This window comes from Rhinatrema bivittatum, chromosome 6 (assembly GCF_901001135.1).
Source record: "Rhinatrema bivittatum chromosome 6, aRhiBiv1.1, whole genome shotgun sequence".
NCBI classification, from domain to species: Eukaryota; Metazoa; Chordata; class Amphibia; order Gymnophiona; family Rhinatrematidae; genus Rhinatrema; species Rhinatrema bivittatum.
Genome location: NC_042620.1, coordinates 13,315,816 through 13,334,871, shown reverse-complemented (window position 1 = coordinate 13,334,871; position 19,056 = coordinate 13,315,816). Strand labels below are relative to the sequence as shown.

The 19,056-nt window shown below is 52.4% G+C and overlaps 1 protein-coding gene across 27 annotated transcripts in view; it reads left to right on the top strand.

Moving 5' to 3' along the window:
• CATIP (ciliogenesis associated TTC17 interacting protein) overlaps nt 1-19,056 on the top strand; it is a 169,192-nt gene that overhangs the window by 113,961 nt on the left and 36,175 nt on the right. For all 27 annotated transcript variants that reach the window (XM_029605068.1, XM_029605067.1, XM_029605066.1 and 24 more), the window contains one exon: nt 6,358-6,444. In XM_029605068.1, the coding sequence (XP_029460928.1) occupies nt 6,358-6,444 (87 nt within the window). The remainder of the gene's footprint in view (nt 1-6,357; nt 6,445-19,056) is intronic.

The window sequence follows — 19,056 nt, the reverse complement described above, 5'->3', positions numbered from 1 at the left end:
ATGCGGGTGGCTTCCTCCTCATTGCTTTGGCGGCTGGTGTGTGTTTGTTTTTTATATTTGGGGCTAGTCTTGTGCTGAGGTAGGTTTTCCCCCGATTGTGCTCTCAGGCAGCTTTTTCTGCTATCGCGATGGACCACGGGTCAGTTTGCCATGCGGTTCGCTCAGTTGCGTCTCAACTGGCTTGGTTTGTGTGCTGGATATTCTGAGGGCGGGGAGGATTCATCCAAGGGCCCAGCATGCGCGAAAAAGCGTCAGAGGACCACCGCTCCCGTACCTGCGACGCTCCGGGGTTCAAGCCGAGGTGCTGATCCTTTCCTGCTCAGCGCGGGAATGGCAGCCATTTTGGATTCACTTTCAGCCGTTCCTGCGCATTTGTTTCCAGCCCGTTCTGTCTCCAGGCAAGACCAGGGGGACTCGGAAGAGGAAGAGGGGCCCATACTGCCGGTCCCTAGCTCCTATCCTGCAGGGGCTGGAGCATGAAGACCATTTTCAGCAGATTTTGTATTGCTGCTGCATGAGGCTTATCTTGCCAAGCAGCAGGCAGCTTGTACTGGAGTGGATTCTCGGTCCCAGCCACCTGAGGGATGTGCTGTAGGGCCAAGGCAGGATCGTTCTATTAGAAAACGGTTTCCCCTGTCCAGAGATTGTTGGGTCCTCCTTCGGGATGAAGCCCAGGTGGGGATGAGTCAGAGGATTCTGATGATGCCCCAGTTAGGACAGAGGAGCCTCCTGGCCTGGATTTACTGGTAGATTCAGTGGCAGGAGGTATGGGTCAAGGGGGTGACCCGGAGGGAATCCTGGTCCCTGAGGGGGATGACCTGAAGGTAGTCTGTATTTTTAGGAAGGAAGAGCTAGATGCCTTACTTCCTCAGGCTATTCAGGTGCTTGGGGTTAAAATTCCCCAGGGGGATTCTGATTTGGAGGGTACGGATCCGGTCCTGGATGGGATGTGGCGTCCCCCAATGGCCTTCCCATAATCACAAATAGGTGAAGCTGGTGGAAGCAGAGTGGGGAACTCCTGATTCCGGCTTAAAGGTGGGAAGGGCCATGGTGAAGCTTTATCCATTGCTGGAAGAGATGTTGGAGATTTTTGCCCTTCCTAAGGTCGATGCTGTGGTTTCAGCGGTTACCAAAAAGACGACTATCCCGATGGTAGAGTCCGCGGCGTTGAAGGACGTGCAGGATCATAAACTGGAAGTACTCCTCAAGCAGATTTTCCAAGTTTTGGCTCTGGGTTTGCGTGCTGCTAGTTGTACTAGTTTTTTTTAGTGTGCTTGTCTGCGCTGGGTGCAGCAGATGGAAGAAAGCCTGCCGCAGACAGGGCCGAGCATATTAGGGCAGCAGTGGCTTACGGGGTGAATGCTCTGTATAATTTGGTTCGTACGTCGTCTCCGATTATGGTATCTGCAGTTTCTGCCAGAAGATTGCTCTGGCTGTGTAACTGGTCGGCGGACGTATCCTCCAAGTTGCAGTTAAGTTCGCTGCCTTTTAAGGGTCGGCTCTTGTTTGGTGAGGACCTCAAGTGGATGATGCAGTCTGTGGGTGACAATAAGGTTCTCAGGTTACTGGAGGATAAGCCTAAGGGCAGGAGATGTTTTTCAGGTGCGTTCCCGCTTTCAGGGCGATAGGCGGACTCCTTCAGCAAGAGCAGCGCAAGGTCCGCAAAGGCAGTTTTCTCTTCGGGAACAGTCCTGGGGTCAGCCCTTTCATGGTGCCCGAAGTCCGTTCCGGGGCACCGCCAGTGGTAGCGCTTTTAGAGTTAAGTCCTCACAATGAGGCAAAGCTGGTCCACTCCATCATTCCTATTATAGGTGGTCACCTGGCGCAGTTTTACCAGGAGTGGGCCAGATTTACTCAGGACCAGTAGGTTCTCAGTGTGGTAAAGAATGGCTACGCTTTACAATTTGCTCGTCCCATCCGTGACTTGTTTCTAGTTTTCCCTTGTGGCTCCTTAGACAAACAGGTGGTGATTTGGGTGCATCAGCTGGAGGTGGTGATTCTGGTTCCCTGCAAAGAGATACGCATGAGAAGATATTCCATTTATTTTATAGTCCCAAAGAAGGAAGGCACTTTCCGGCCAATTCTAGATTTAAAAAAGGTAAATGCAGCCCTCAAGGTTCCACGTTTCCAGATGGAGACCCTAAGGTTGGTGATAACATTGGTTCGCAAGGGAGAGTTTCTGGCATCTCTAGATCTAACGGAAGCACATCTGCATATTCCCATTCATCCAGACTCGCACGTTTTCTGCGACTCATGATTCTAGAAAAGTATTTTCAGTTTCAGGCCCTTCCTTTCAGGTTGGCCATGGCGCCACGCACCTTCACCAAGGTGATGGTGGTGGCGGCAGCGGCTCTTTATCAGGAAGGGGTACTGGTGCATCCTTATCTGGACGATGGGCTTATCAGGGCGAAGTCGGAGATTCTTCATCGCCAATTGATTCAGAAGTTTCTTGGTATTCTCCAATCACTCGGCTGGCTGGTGAATGTGATGAAGAGTCACCTGTTGCCGACGCAGTCTCTGGAGTATCTGGGAGCTTGGTTCAACACGCTAATAGGCAAATAGGCATATCTCACAGAGGAGTATGTCCTGAAACTGCAGAGGCAGATTCGGTGCTTATTGCGGTTACCAATGCCCGAGGTCTGGGATTAATTGCAAGTTCTGGGCTTTATGGCTTCAACACTGGAGTTGGTGCTGTGGGCATTTGCTCATCTGAGACCATTGCAGAGGGCTCTTTTGGCTCTGTGGAACCCAGTCTCGGAGGAGTTTCGGCTGCTGTTGCTACTCGAGGGGGTCGCGCAAGAGAGCCTCTCCTAGTGGCTTCCACTCTCCTAGTGGCTTCCACTCTCGTTCGGGGTGTAGACCTCGAATTTCCTGATTAGGTGATAGTTACTACCGATGCCAGTCTCTCTGGTTGGGGAGCAGTTTGTTAGCATCAGTTGACTCAGGGTACCTGGTCCAGGAAAGAGTCTGCGTGGTCTATCAACCGTTTGGGGACCAGAGTGGTCCGCTTAGCCTTGCAGAAATTTCTACTGTTAGTGAGAGGGTGAGGTGAGGGTTCTCTCAGATAATGCGACAACAATGGCTTATATCAATTGGCAGGGCGGAAAAAGAGTCGAGCAATGGCCCAGGAGGCTCAGGAATTGATTATTTGGGCAGAACAATACCTGGAGCAAATAGCAGCATCACACATCACCGGGGTTGAAAACGTTCAAGCGGATTACTTGAGTCGCACAGCATTAGATCCAGGCGAATGGGAATTGTCGGAGTCTGCGATGTGACTCATTCACAAGAGGTGGGGTCTCCCCCCACAAGGATTTAATAGCGACTCATCAGAATGCCAAGGTATTTCAGTTTTTCAGTTGGAGAAGAGAGCACAGTGCCAAGGGCGTCAATGCGCTGGTACAGACTTGGCCTCAGGAGGTTCTTCTTTATGTCTTTCCTCCCTGGCTGCTCATGGGCAAGGTGTTGCGTTGAAAAGAAAAACATTAAAGTGACCTAGTCTTTGGAATAGCCATGGCATCTGTGGATCATGTATCTAAGCAACTTAGCCATGGATGGTCCAATTCGCTTTGGTCAGGGACCCATATTTTCAAACCAGGTTGCTCACTTTTGTCTAGCGGCATGGTTTTGAGAGGCAGCGATTGAGATTTAAAGGTTATCCTGAGGTAGTCATTGTTATATTGTTGCAGGCCAGGAGAAAGTCTACTAATCTTTCATATGTAAGGGTATGGAAAGTTTTTGAATCATGGTGTTCAGCTAGCGGCGTTCGCCGTGTCAAGGCTTCAGTCACTGACATGTTGTCTTTTCTTCAAGAAGCACTGGCCAAAGGGTTGTCTTTCAGCTCACTTAAAGTCCAGGTGGCAGCTCTGGGTTGTCTTCGTGGCAAAATAGAAGGTTCTACTATGTCTACTCATGCAGATGTTATTCGGTTCATAGAAACATAGAAATGACGGCAGAAGAAGACCAAATGGCTCATCCAGTCTGCCCAGCAAGCTTCACACTTTTTTTTTTCCTCTCTCATACTTATCTGTTACTCTTGGTCTTTAGTAACCTTTTGGTTCTATTTCTCTTCCACCCCCACCATTAATGTAATCTTTTGGTTCTATTTCCCTTCCATCCCCGCCATTAATGTAATCTTTTGGTTCTATTTCCCTTCCACCCCCACCATTAATGTAGTGAGCAGTGCTTGACTTCTTCTAAGTGAAGTATCTAGCTTAATTGGTTAGGGGTAGTAACTGCCACAATAAGCAAGCTACTCCCATGCTTATTTGTTTACCCAGCCTGTGCAATTCAGTCCTTGTTGGTTGTTATATGATTATAAATCCACTTTTCTTCATTTCCTCCTGCCGTTGAAGCAGAGAGCTTCGCTGGATATGTATTGAAAGTGACGTATCAGGCTTAATTGATTCAGGTAGTAACCGCCGTAGCAAGCAAGCTACACCCATGCTTATTTGTTTACCCAGACTGTGGAATTCAGTCCTTGTTGGTTGTTGTCGGAATATAAAAATCATTTTTTCTTCATTCCCCCTGCCGTTGAAGCAGAGAGCAATACTGGATATGCATTGAAAGTGAAGCATCAGGCTTGTTTGGTTTGGGGTAGTAACCGCCATAATAAGCAAGCTACTCCGTGCATTTTTTGTGAATGCAAATCCTTTTTTTTTTCACATTTCCTCTTGCCGTTGAAGCACAGAGCACTGTTGGAGTCGCATTTACCGTGTGTATGTCTATTGAATAAGGGTATTGTCTCCAGGTAGTAGCAGTCTTTCCCACAAGCCTCCCTCTCTTCCTTCACATCCTCTAGACTTTATGGATCCACAGTGTTTATCCCACGCCCCTTTGAAGTCTTTCACAGTTCTGGTCTTCACCACTTCCTCCGGAAGGGCATTCCAGGCATCCACCACCCTCTTCCTTAGAGGAATGAAGAATTTGCGTCCGCTGGTATTTATTTATTTATTTATTTATTTATTTATTTATTTATTTATTTAATTAAAGGATTTATATACAGGAGGTTCCTGTATAATATACATATCACCCCGGTTTACAAGGAACTGTAACTATCGCTTCATTTAGCGGTTTACATTGAACAGATTAATCCAAATAACAAATTAGTATGGTATGGAGGATTTGTCCATCCTGGAATCTTAATCTTGTCCTCAGAGGTTTGTGTGAGGCTCCTTTTGAATCGCTTTGAAGGGTGACTCTTAAGGACTCAACTCTTAAAGTTGTCTTTCTGGTGGCCATATGTTCGACTAGGAAAATATCTGAGTTGCAGGCTTTGTCTTGCCGTGATCCATTCCTTCAAATTTCGAACTCAGGGGTGTCGTTGAGGATAGTACCTTCCTTTTTACCTAAAGTGGTATGCGCGTTTCACGTGAATCAGACAGTAGAGCTTCCAGCTTTTTTGGGGTTGGATGCCTCCGCTTCTCTTGCGAGGGAGCTCAAGTTGTTAGATGTGAGGAGAGCTTTGTTCAGGTATCTCAAGGTAACTAATGACTTCAGGAGGTTGGATCACCTTTTTTTTTTTGTGGAGCGATCCGAATAGGGGTTTCAAGGTATCCAAGACTACTATTGCATGATGGCTTAAGGAGGCTTATTGGTTCCACTTACATTACTAGTGGTTGTCCGGTTCTGGAGGGTTTGTGTGCTCATTCTATGCGTTCTCAGGTGGCCTCGTGGGCGGAGGCTCAGCTTGTTTCTCCGCAGGAGATCAGGGCAGTGACTTGGAAGTTGCTACATACTTTTGCAAGGCACTATTGCCTGGGTGTGGGAGATACGGGTTCCCCTTCTTTTGGCGAAAGTGTTCTTTGAGTGGGACTCTCCAGGTCCCACCCTGAGTAGGGACTTTTAGTACATCCCAGGAGTCTGGACTGATCTGGGTACGTACAGGAAAAGGAAAATTGGTTCTTACCTGCTGATTCTTGTTCCTGTAGTACCACAGATCAGTCCAGAGCCCGCCCGTGCTGTTGAGGGGGAGAGTCGTCTGCTCATTCTGTTTTTTGTAGCATGGGGTACAGTATTGTTGAAGAGTGTTTTAAAGTTTTCCAAATTTGTGGTGGTTCGAATTTTTGCTTGGGTACAGATTAATACTGAGGGACTGCAGGTGACACACATAGTAAAGTAGCAGCTTCAGTAAAACTTTCTCTGTCTCCATCTGCTGACAGAGAGGCAAAACCCAGGAGTCTGGACTGATCTGTGGTACTGCAGGAACAAAAATTAGCAGGTAAGAACCTGTTTTCCTTTTTATACTGGATTCTTGACTTGAGGCAACAAATGAACATTTAGGATTTAGTTTATAAACTGTTCTCCTTGGCCCCTCATCCAACGGTTCTTGTAATCATGCTGTCTCCTCTTTTGCAGATAAAAGGTTATTTCATGGACAAGAAGACACACACTGTGAAAGTAGGAAATAAAATGATCATGAACAAAGTCATCACAGAAGGAGAGGTACAATTGCAGATCCAAGAAATCCCTGTTGTCACTATTGGAGCTGCTGTCTTTCCAGTCCTGACACTGCAGGACAGTGCAAGAGGAGGGACTGCACTGCTAGTGGCACTGCTCTTCTAGTGCTGACACTGCAGGACAGTGTGAGGGGAGGGGCTGCACTGCTGGGAGGGCTGCTCTTCTAGTGCTGACACTGCAGGACAGTGTGAGAGGAGGGGCTGCACTGCTGGGAGGGCTGCTCTTCTAGTGCTGACACTGCAGGACAGTGCGAGGGGAGGGGCTGCACTGCTGGGAGGGCTGCTCTTCTAGTGCTGACACTGCAGGACAGTGCGAGGGGAGGGGCTGCACTGCTGGGAGGGCTGCTCTTCTAGTGCTGACACTGCAGGACAGTTTGAGAGGAGGGGCTGCACTGCTGGGAGGGCTGCTCTTCTAGTGCTGACACTGCAGGACAGTGTGAGAGGAGGGGCTGCACTGCTGGGAGGGCTGCTCTTCTAGTGCTGACACTGCAGGACAGTGCGAGAGGAGGGGCTGCACTGCTGGGAGGGCTGCTCTTCTAGTGCTGACACTGCAGGACAGTGCGAGAGGAGGGGCTGCACTGCTGGGAGGGCTGCTCTTCTAGTGCTGACACTGCAGGACAGTGCGAGGGGAGGGGCTGCACTGCTGGGAGGGCTGCTCTTCTAGTGCTGACACTGCAGGACAGTGCGAGGGGAGGGGCTGCACTGCTGGGAGGGCTGCTCTTCTAGTGCTGACACTGCAGGACAGTGTGAGAGGAGGGGCTGCACTGCTGGGAGGGCTGCTCTTCTAGTGCTGACACTGCAGGACAGTGCGAGAGGAGGGGCTGCACTGCTGGGAGGGCTGCTCTTCTAGTGCTGACACTGCAGGACAGTGCGAGAGGAGGGGCTGCACTGCTGGGAGGGCTGCTCTTCTAGTGCTGACACTGCAGGACAGTGTGAGAGGAGGGGCTGCACTGCTGGGAGGGCTGCTCTTCTAGTGCCGACATTGCAGGACAGTGTGAGGGGAGGGCTGCACTGCTGGGAGGGCTGCTCTTCTAGTGCTGACACTGCAGGACAGTGTGAGGGGAGGGGCTGCACTGCTGAGGGGGCTCTTCTTCCAGTGTTAACACTGCAGGGCAATGATACAGAAAGGGCTTTCCCTGTACGTACCAGGATCAGTCCAGACTGCTGGGTTATGCCTCCCCTCCAGCAGATGGAGTCAGAGAGAAAACTGAAAGCACCTCCCAGATATACTGGTGTGCCACCTGCTATCCTTCAGTATTTCCTCTGACTCCAGCAGATTGAGAGGCATAACCTGCGGTCCTGTCTATCCTGACAAAAAATCTTTCAGGTGTCATTTACTAATTATTACTTGTTAGTTATACTGTCTAGATCAATTAGTTGGTTCTCTAACTAGTTTAAAAAAAAAAAGAGTTTTGGTTTATTTCGTTTCTTGTCCCTTTTTCTGGTTCAGCGCAGCGTGTTATTCACTGCAGCATAGAGGCAGGCTGTGAGAGCATTGCTCTCATTCTTTTTCCCGGTGTTGTGTCCCTTTTGGTCCGGGGGAAAGCCTACCGGTGGTCCGGTCACCCTCCCCCATCTATCTCTGCTTTATTCCAGGTGTTTTAACCTGAAGAGGGCCTTGTTTATTTGTAAAAAAAAAAAAAGTTAATTAACTTTAGAATTAAAGATTAAGGACCCGTAAGCCCTGTTGGAAACAGGCTGCGGTCCGTTGTAGCCCTAGCCTGCCGCGCTGACCGGGGACTCCGGAGGGGGTGAGGTTTCTTCACCCAGCGAATTTGCCAGTCGCAGCGACAGCTTTTTTGGCGCAAATTTACTGCTCCCAGACCCAGCTACTTACTTTTGGGCGCCCTTTTCTGCAGCTTCAGGATGTCCCGATCTTCGGCCTGCACGGCCTGTGGCAAGGCGGGGGCGCGACTCTCCAGGGAGGGTCTGTGCTCCCACTGCATTCCCGGGGGCAAGGGACCCTCCCGGGGGCCGAGCGCAGCCCGCAGCACGGCTTCTCGTCCTTCCTCGGAGCGATTAGGCAGGCTGGCAGCCGCACGATCCTTAGCCCCGCCTCCCACTGTTAGGGAGCCGGCGGCCATTTTGACCACGCGGCAGCCTGCTGATTCGGCATCGGAGGAGGAGGTTTTTTCTTTTAGCTCTCCTCCTGCCCTAAGCCCGTGCCGTGAGTCGGATTTGGAGGCTCCTCGAGCCCCTCCCCCTCGGGACCAGCCCGCGGGGGGATCCAACAAAAGGAAAGTGCCTTTTTCTTCCCAATTTGTCTTGTTAATGCATCAGGCGTTTTTAGATGCGGAGGCAGGCTGGGAGCCGGATGAACCCCCTCCCCCTACAGTCCCCAGAGTTCCTCTGAGCAAGGCCGGTCTGGGTCTCAGGACAAAGTGGGGGGTTCGGATGCTGCTAGAATTTGTTCCCTAGGGGGAAAGGGAGGTCCGGGAGCTCCGGATTTTACCCAGGGGTCTCCGGATGGCACATGGTCTCCGGATGGCACAGGGACAGAGGTCTCTGACGCTCAGGGAGCGCTCAAAGGCGATGACCCCCAGATTCTGCGCCTCTTTGGCAAAGATGAACTTAACTTTTTAATCCTTCATGTTTTGAAGGAGTTAGAAATCCCAGCGCCGCAGCAGGACGCTGACACTTCCACAGGGGACATAGCTATGGCAGGTCTAAGGGCCCCCCCGCAGACTTTTCCTTTACATGCCAAGGTCTTACAGATCGTGTCCAAAGAATGGGAGGTGCCGGAGGCATCCCTGCGCGTAAGCAGGGCAATGAATAAGTTGTATCCCCTGCCAGCGGATTCTTTGGATATTTTTAAGGTCCCTTCCGTGGATTCGGCAGTGACTGCTGTGGTTAAGCATACTACCATTCCTGTCACGGGAGGGGTAGCCTTGAAGGATCTCCAAGACCGAAAGTTAGAGGTTCTGTTAAAGCGCATTTTTGAGATAGCGGCCTTAGGGGTCCAAGCAGCGGCATGTAGCAGTATGGTTCAGCGCGCTACTCTCCGCTGGGTTCAACAATTGCTTACCACACAGGAGCTCCCACCAGCCGAGGCTGAGCAGGCCAACTGTGTGGAAGCGGCGGTTGTTTACTCGGCGGATGCCTTGTATGATTTGTTGAGAACCTCGGCCCGCACCATGTCATCGGCGGTCGCTGCTCGGCGTTTGCTGTGGCTTAGGCGTTGGTCGGCGGATGCCTCGTCAAAATCGCGCCTCGCCTCTTTTCCCTTCAAGGGAAAATTATTGTTTGGTGAGGAGCTGGATCAGCTCATCAAAGACTTGGGGGACAACAAGGTGTACAAGTTACCGGAGGACAAGCCCCGTTCTTTTCATTCTTTTGGAAATGTACGGTCCCGATTTCGGGGCCAACGCTGGTTTCGCATGGGAAGGGGGGCCCCTTTCCCGCAGAAACAGCAGGTCCCCAGGTCTCAGCCTTGGTCTCCTTCCTTTCGAGGCAGACGTCCACAGCGTCTGGGATCCTCGCAGAACTTACCCGCCGGAAAGCCTTCGCAATGAAGGTGTGCAGGCCCATTCCTCCCTTCCCCGCATCGGAGGTCGGTTGTCCCTGTTTTGGGAGGAATGGGTCAAGGTCACATCGGATCAGTGGGTCCTCGACGTCGTTCGCTACGGCTACGAGTTGGAGTTTGCTCGTCCCCTCCGGGATCTTTTTATGATCCCCCCCTGCGGGTCTCAGGAAAAGAGGCAGATTATCGCCCACATGGTACACAGGTTACGGGCTCTGGGAGCAATATTGCCTGTTCCTCCGGAGGAGACCAGAACAGGCAGGTATTCCATTTACTTCGTGGTCCCGAAGAAGGAAGGTACGTTTCGCCCAATTTTGGATTTGAAAAGAGTGAACGAGGCCTTGCGCGTTCCCCGATTTCGTATGGAGACGCTCAGATCTGTTATTGCGGCCATCCACAAGGGAGAATTTTTGGCTTCTTTGGATCTAGCCGAGGCGTATCTTCATATCGGGATCAGGGAACGTCACCAGAGGTACCTAAGATTCACAGTATTGGGGGAGCACTTCCAGTTTTTGCACCCTTCCGTTTGGGCTGGCAACAGCCCCGAGGGTATTCACCAAGGTTCTCATAGTAGTCGCAGCTTATCTGCGACGCCACGGAATTCTGGTGCATCCCTATTTGGACGATTGGCTAATCCGGGCGAAGTCGCAGGAGGCGTGCAAGCGGGCAGTCCAGTCGGTGGTGCAGCAACTTCAATCGCTAGGTTGGGTGGTCCACTTTGCGAAGAGCCAGTTGGTCCCGAGTCAACAGTTGGAATTTTTGGGGGCGCGTTTCGATACCTTGGAAGGCAAGGTATTCCTCACTCAGCGGAGACTAGAGAACCTGATGTTTCAGGTGCAGGCCTTACTAGATCTCCCGTTGCCCACGGCCTGGGATTATTTACAAGTCATTGGTCATATGATGTCTACTCTGGAGATGGTGCCGTGGGCATTTGCTCATATACGTCCTTTACAGCGCGCTCTCCTCTCCCGTTGGGACCAGAAATTAGGAGATTACGGCACCCAATTGCCGCTGCTGGAGCCGGCTCGTTCCAGCTTAGCTTGGTGGTTGATCCCAGACAATTTATTGCCAGGGCGGTACGTCTCACCTTGCGCCAACTTCTCCCGTTGGTACAAGGGCGGGCAGTGCGAGTTCTGTCAGACAACGCATCCACAGTAGCGTATATAAATCGCCAAGGCGGCACGAGAAGTCGGCCGGTAGCGGATGAAGCGTAGTTGTTAATGTCCTGGGCGGAACGTCATCTCTCCCGCATAGCGGCCACCCACATAGCAGGCGTCGACAACGTACAAGCGGATTATCTAAGTCGTCAATACTTGGATCCCGGAGAGTGGGAGCTCTCGGCCGAGGCAATGAGTCTCATCACCCGGCGATGGGGAATTCCGCGTCTGGACCTGATGGCGACTCGGCAAAATGCACAGGCAGTGCGTTTCTTCAGTTGAAGGCGAGAACGCGGTTCGGAGGGGGTAATTGCCCTGATGCTTCCATGGCCTCGTCACATCCTCCTCTATGTGTTTCCCCCGTGGCCTCTAATAGGCAAAGTGTTAAGACGCATAGAATCCCATCGCGGGCCAGTGATTCTTTTGGCCCCGGAGTGGCCAAGAAGACCGTGGTTCGCGGATCTAGTCAACCTGGCGCGGGACGGACCCTTAAGGTTGGGTCATCTTCAGGGCCTGCTTCGCCAGGGACCCGTATTTTTCGAGCGGGCAGCCCGCTTCTGTCTGGCGGCTTGGCTTATGAAAGGAAGCAGTTGAGGAGGAAAGGATATTCAGAGCCTGTCATTTCCACCCTACTGCGGGCGAGAAGGCCCTCCACCACGCTAGCCTATGCCAGAGTGTGGAAAGTGTTTGACGCCTGGTGCGCGGCAGCTAAAGTTCCACCGCGCCGGGCCTCGGTAGGGAATATCCTTACGTTCCTGCAGGCGGGCTTGAAAAAGGGTTTGGCGTACAGCTCTCTGAGGGTTCAGGTAGCGGCCCTGGGGTGTTTGAGGGGTAAGGTAAACGGATTCTCTCTCGCGTGCTACCCGGATGTAGCTCGATTTTTGCATGGCGTTCGGACCTTGCGTCCCCCATTTAGACCCCTTGTCCTTCTTGGAATTTGACTTTGGTGCTCAAAGGTCTCAACTCGGCCCCTCTCACGCTCAAGACCGTGTTCCTAGTGGCCATTGCGTCAGCCCGTCGGGTGTCGGAGCTTCAGGCGCTTTCTTGTAGGGAACCGTTCTTACGTATTGTAGGGAACCGTTCTTACGTATTTCGGATGCCGGCGTGTCTCTGCGTACGGTTCCTTCGTTCTTGCCGAAGGTGGTATCGGTTTTTCATGTTCATCAGACGGTGGAATTGCCTTCCTTCTCGGCGTCGGACCTAAAGTCTTCGCACGGTTCCGATTTGAAGCGTCTAGATGTGCGGCGAGTGATCATGCGATATTTGGAGGTCACTAATGCATTCAGACGGTCGGATCCTTTGTTTGTCCTATGGCAGGGGCCCAAGAAGGGCCTACAGGCATCAAAAGCAACTATTGCTCGTTGGTTGAAAAGTTCGATCGCATCTATGTACATTGGCTGTGGTAAGTCTGTTCCTGAGGGGCTTAAGGCACACTCACTGCGTTCTCAAGCAACTTCCTGGGCAGAAAGTCGTTTAGTTTCTAGCCAGGAAATTTGCAGAGCAGCCACGTGGAAGTCGTTGCATACCTTCGCTCGTCATTATCGGATTGATGTTAGGGGAGCATCAGCTGATTCTTTTGGCAGCAGTGTCATTCGAGCGGGACTCTCTGGGTCCCACCCCAATTAAGGCGGCTTGGGTACATCCCAGCAGTCTGGACTGATCCTGGTACGTACAGGGAAAGGAAAATTATGTTTCTTACCTGATAATTTTCGTTCCTGTAGTACCAAGGATCAGTCCAGACGCCCGCCCGATGTTGAGTGTCAGGAGAGTCCGCTCCAATAACCAGTTTCTATACATAGCTTTTCGATATTTCAACAAGGTAGGTACCTATCCCTTTTTCTTTGCTTTTAGAGGGTGGTGCCTTTTTGAAGTTACGTTGATGTTTGCCAGGTTTTTGGCATGGGAGAGTTTTACTACTTGATCTAGACAGTTGCCATGTTTTTCATTAGTGGCTAAGTTGGCGGAGGATTTGGTTTTGCCTATCTTCTGCTTTGTTATACTTTATACTGAAGGATAGCAGGTGGCACACCAGTATATCTGGGAGGTGCTTTCAGTTTTCTCTCTGACTCCATCTGCTGGAGGGGAGGCATAACCCAGCAGTCTGGACTGATCCTTGGTACTACAGGAACGAAAATTATCAGGTAAGAAACATAATTTTCCTGTACTGCTGGAGGTGCTCTCCTTCCAGTGCTGATGCTGCAGGGCAGTGATAGAGAAGGGACTGCACTGCTGAGTGCGCTCTTCTTCGAGGGCTGACACTACAGGGCAATAATATTGAAGGGGCTTTACTGCTGCAGGTGCTCTACTTCCATTGTTAACAATGCAGGGCAATGATAGAGGCGGCGCTGCCTTGCTGGAGGTGCTCTCCTTCCAGTGCTGATGCTGCAGGGCAGTGATAGAAAAGGGACTAACCTTCCCTGTACGTACCCGGATCAGCCCAGGACAGCTGGGTTTTGCCTCCCCTCCAGCAGATGGAGACAGAAGAAGACTTTGCGGACTCTGTTCTATACCCCTGAGGTGCCACCTAGTGTCTGCCAGTATTTTTCTGTCTCCAGCAGATGGTGGAGGTGCAATGCCTAGTGTCTGGTGTTAGGTTTAAATTTCTCTGATTTTGGTTTGGTTGGCACCGGTATTTTTCAGAGGAAGGTTTAGGTTACTGTCCCTTTATCTTTAAATTAGTTTAAAAAAAAAAAAAAAGGTTTGTTCACAGAGATTGTGGCATTTAGCCTCCCAGGGGGTCGGCAGGTCCTGGTGGGACCATCCCCCCTGGTATTTGAGGCTGGAGAGCAGAGGTTGGAGACCCTGAAACTGCAGTGGCTGAGGGTGATACCAGGGGTCCCGGCTCACTCACCCTCAGCGGGACCATCCCAACCAAGTAAAAAAGATTAAAAAGTTGTATTTTCTTGTCTTGGGTGCTCCGGCCTAGTGTCCGCTCCTTTTTCGCCGCTTTCCCGGCCTGTTTTTTGACCGGGAAATCACCTCAGTCGCTGCGGTTCTTTTTTGGGTGCTGATTAAATTGAGGCCGGGGATATGCCTCGTGGGCGGTCTGCAAGGCTCATCGCAGAGAAATCAGCACAAGGCTGACAAGGACAGCGCCAGGCTGCGTCGGGAGCCTGAGAGGCCCAATCGGAGGAGGCAAGGCTCGGATCCCTTCCTGCTTAGTGCAGGGTCGGAGGCTCTGCTGCAAACTATGAGGGATCAGGAGCGAGCAGCGCTGGTGGCTCTAGGAGAGGAGCCCTCTCCTCCACCACTTTCCCCGAGGTCGGCTGCCCCTGGAGGGGGCACAGTTCTGGATGCGCAGGAGGATTCCTCAGAGGAGGAGCAGGACAAAGATTCGGATGGGTCTTCTTCCTCGTTCTCCTCCAAATTTGTCAGAAAGCTGCAAAGGTTCTTAAAGTCCCACAAAGCAGAGAAGAGATCACGTACTAAGTTGCCCCGGGCACCCTTGTCAACATCGGGAGCGGGTCCTCTTCACGCAAACGCTCCAGGTCATCCGGTGGCAGAGATGATCCCAAGGCAAAGCGCCCTCTCCGGTCTTGGTCCCATCCGGCGGAGACTTCTCAGACAGACACGTCAGATGAGGATCACTCTCCTCCACCAGCTCCGGGTAAAGGACAGGATCCGGATCTGGATCTTCACCCTCAGCTGGCCAAACCGGATGGGGTCCCGATGGTGGAGGGCGATGATCCAAAGGTGGTGCAGCTGTTCCTTAGGGATGAATTGGGGCCGCTGATACCGGTCATTCTGAATGAGCTCGGTATTGAAGTTCTGCCTGAGGATTCCAGATTCGGAGCTATGGATCCGGTCATGGTGGGCCTCCGTGGTCCGGCTCGATCCTTTCCTTTTCATATGTCAGTCTCAGATCTTTTGTTTAAGGAGTGGGACACTCCAGACTTTGGCTTGAAGGTGGGTTGAGCTATGGACAAATTGTATCCGCATCCAGAGGAAGCTTTGGATCTGCTCAGAGTTCCTAAGGTGGATGCCGTGGTTTCCGCGGTCACGAAAAAGACCTCCATTCCCATCACGGGGGCCACTGCGTTGAAAGACTTGCAGGACTACAAGTTGGAGCTGCAGCTGAAGAACATTTTTTAGGTTTCGGCCCTCGGGGTCTGGGCGGCTATGTGTAGCAGTTTTGCGCAGAGGGCTTGTCTCCACTGGGTTCAGGATTGGCAGGCGGAAACTTCCCTCTTGAACATGGCAGCGCTGCATGCTAGCCGTCTGGAGGCAGCGGTGGCGTATACGGCGGATGCCCTGTATGATCTTCTGCAGACTTCGGGCAGGACAATGGTTGCAGCGGTTTCCACCCGCAGGCTCCTCTGGCTCTGAAACTGGTCAGCTGATGGGTCCTCCAAAGCGCAGCTGAGTTCTTTACCATTTAAGGAGAAGCTCCTCTTTGGGCAACAGCTGGAGGACATGATAAAGTCTCTGGGAGAGAACAAAGTCCACAGGTTGCCAGAGGATAGGCCTCGATCCAAAGGTTCCTTTCCTCAACGGGCGAGATTTCGGGGAAATCGTCGTTTCTGCTCTTCAAGATCCACCAGGTCGTCATTTCGCCAGGACACTGGCCATCAGGCTTCTTGGAACCAGTCCTTTCGGGGCCGCCGACCTGCCAGAGACGGTGCTCCGCAGTCCCATGGGGGCTCCAAGACCGCGCAATGAAGTAAGGCCGGTCCATCCTTCCATGCCAAGAATCGGGGGAAAGTTATCCCTTTTCCGGGAGGTGTGGACCAAATTGACCTCCGACCAATGGGTCCTAAGCTGTTGCAGTTGGATACTGCAGGCGAGGTAGTGGACCCTTGGGCCGGCCCACCTAGGATGACAGGGTAGGCCGGGAGGCGGAGCCACAGGCTGGTGGTGTTCACCCGGGAACCAGGAGCCCCCCAGGAGGAGCCCGTAGGGTCCTGGAACCTTGGGACTTGAGATATCAGCTCAGAGTCAATGGCAGATAAGCCTGGGCAGAGAGTGTAGTAAGAAAAGTCCAAAGGATGAAGGATAGTCTCTAGGCCGGCAGTGCAGGTCGAGGGCCAGCTGATGACAGGACAGCGGGCGGCAGCGATACCTGTAGTAAGCCGGACCGTGAGGCAGGGTTCGTAGAATACTGAAGCGGGAACAGGCTGAAGGCAGAGGCAGAATCGATAGTAGACTGTGGACTGGAACAGGCTGTAGACTGGAACGGAGTCTGTAGCTGGCTGAGAACCGGAGCAGGCTATAGACTGGAATGGAGTCTGTAGCTGGCTGTGAACTGAAGCAGGCTGTAGTGGAATCAGGAACGGACCAATGTCGGAGGCAGGCGGCAGGCTGAAGCGAAGTCAGGGACGGACCAAGGTCGGAGGCAGGCGGCAGGCTGAAGCGAAGTCAGGAACGGACCAAGGTCAGAGGCAGGCGGCAGGCTGAAGCGAAGTCAAAGGCAATCCAAAGGTCAGTCAGGAACGAGGAACAGACGAAGCGCAACTCAGAACTACTAGGCAGTAGTGAACCTCGTTGCAAAGCAAAGAGAAGGCGTCCGGACGCCGGTTATATCAGGCTTCGGGCGTGGCGTCATTAGCACAGGCAGGGCCAGACTTCCGGGAACTGTGCGCGCGCGAGGCAGCGGGGAGACGGCCCAGCAATGGCGGCCGCCACGAGGAACCAGCAGAGCCGTAGGCGTCCCGGGCATGCGGAACGTGGCGTTTCCAGCAGCAGAGGTGAGCCCTGTTCAGAGCTAAAGGAGGGGAAGCGGTGGAGACCGCAAAACTAAGCATCATAGAATACGGCTACGCCTAAGATTTGCCCGGCCGGTCAAGGAGCATTACATGGTGTCCCCTTGTGCGTACCACCTAAAGCGAAGGGCGGGGGCGAGACACTCTACAGTGCCTGCAGGATCTGGGTGCCATAGTTCCAGTGCCTGAAGGGCAGCTAAGGTGTGGGCGCTACTCCATCTACTTCGTGGTACCAAAGAAGGAGGGTACCTTCTGTCCCATCCTCGATTTGAAGCGGGTGAATCACGCCCTGAAAGTATCCTGTTTTCGGATGGAAACTCTTCGCTCCGTCATAGCATCGGTGCACAAGGGAGCGTTTTTTGTGTCGCTGAATCTAACGGAAGCGTAGCTGCACATCCTGATACGCTCAGACCATCAGAAATATCTGTGGTTTGTGATCCTCGGGTGCCATTTTCAATTTTGCGCTCTTCTGTTCGGGCTCGCGACTGTGCCCCGGGTTTTCACCAAGGTGATGGTTATGGTTGCAGCCGCCTTGCGACGATAAGGGATACTGGTGCATCCCTATCTGGACGATTGGCTAATTCGAGCAAAGTCAGAAAGCCTATGCAGAGCTGTGGTGGTGCGGGTGCTCTGGATGTTGGACTCGTTGGGATGGGTGGTCAACCCCGAGAAGAGTCATCTGATTCCCTCCCAGACTTTGGAGTTTCTGGGGGCTCGCTTCAACATGGCCTTGGGAAAGGTTTTTCTGACGGAAGAGAGCATTTCCAAGCTCGCGTCACAGGTGGCGTCCTTGTGCTCTCTACCTCGACTCAGGGTCTGGGATTACTTGCAGGTCCTGGGATCAAAGGCGTCAATGATCGATCTGGTACCTTGGGCCTTTGCACATATGCGTCCTCTTCAATCAGCCTTGCTCTCCCAATGGAATCCCCTCTCACAGTGATTCCATCTTGTCCTGCCCCTGAAGGACGGGGCGCGTTCTAGTCTTCTGTGGTGGCTTTCGCAGCACAGTTTGCGCCAGGGGTGGATTTGGAGATTCCCTGTTGGGTCATGGTGACCACCGACGTCAGTCTCTCCGGGTGGGGATATGGCAGTCCAGGGCCAATGGACCAGGATGGAGGCCTCCTGCTCCATCAATCACTTGGAGACCAAGGCTGTGCGGTTAGCGCTTCAGGCCCTCCTTCCACTGGTGGAGGGCAGGTTGGTGAGGGTGCTCTCCGACAATGCGACAACGGTGGCCTACATCAATTGTCAGGGCGGAACCAGGAGCCATCCAATGGCGACGGAGGCTCAGCTCTTGATACACTGGGCGGAGCAACATCTTTACCGAATAGCTGCCTCTCATATAGCCGGCGTGGACAATGTCCAGTCAGATTTCCTCAGCCGGCACCAGTTGGATCTGGGGGAGTGGGAACTCTCCGACGCCTTTCATCTTCTGTGCGCATGGAGGTCCAGACCAGCCATGGACCTGATGACGACGTACGACAATGCCAAAGCTCCCCGGTTCTTCAACAGGCGGAGGGAACCAGGGGCAGAAGGGGTAGACGCGTTGGTCCTACCTGGCCAAAGGACATTCTTTGTATGTCTTTCCACCGTGGCCCTTGGTCGGAAAGGTTCTACGCCGCATTGAGGGGCATGCAGGCAGTGTGATTCTGGTGGCTCCGGAGTGGCCAAGGCGCCCATGGTTTGCGGACCTCTTGAATCTGGTGGTAGACGGTCCTATGAGGTTTCGTCCATCTCCGACTCTATTGCGTCAGGGCCCCGTTTATTTCGCAGAGGCAGATCGCTTTTGACTAGCGGCATGGCTTATGAGAGGCGTAGGTTGAGGAATAAGGGTTACTCGAAATCGGTGGTGACCACGCTCTTATGTTCCCGTAAAATTTCTACTTCTATGGCGTACGATAGAGTTTGGGGAGTGTTTGAGTCCTGGTGCATAGACCACCACATACAGCCATCCAGGGAGTCAATTCCAGAGGTCCTGGATTTCTTACAGGCAGGCTTAGTCAAAGGATTGGCCTTCAATTCTCTGCGGGTGCAGGTGGCGGCCTTGGCTGTTTTCGAGGAAAGGTGCAAGGGGTTGCTTTAGCCTCTCATCCGGATGTGGCACGTTTTATAAGAGGAGCTAAGCATCTATGTCCTCTGGTTAAGAGCCCTTGTCCCTCGTGGATGTTGAATTTGGTGCTGCGGGCACTTTGTAATGTCCCTTTTGAGCCTTTGAAGCAAAT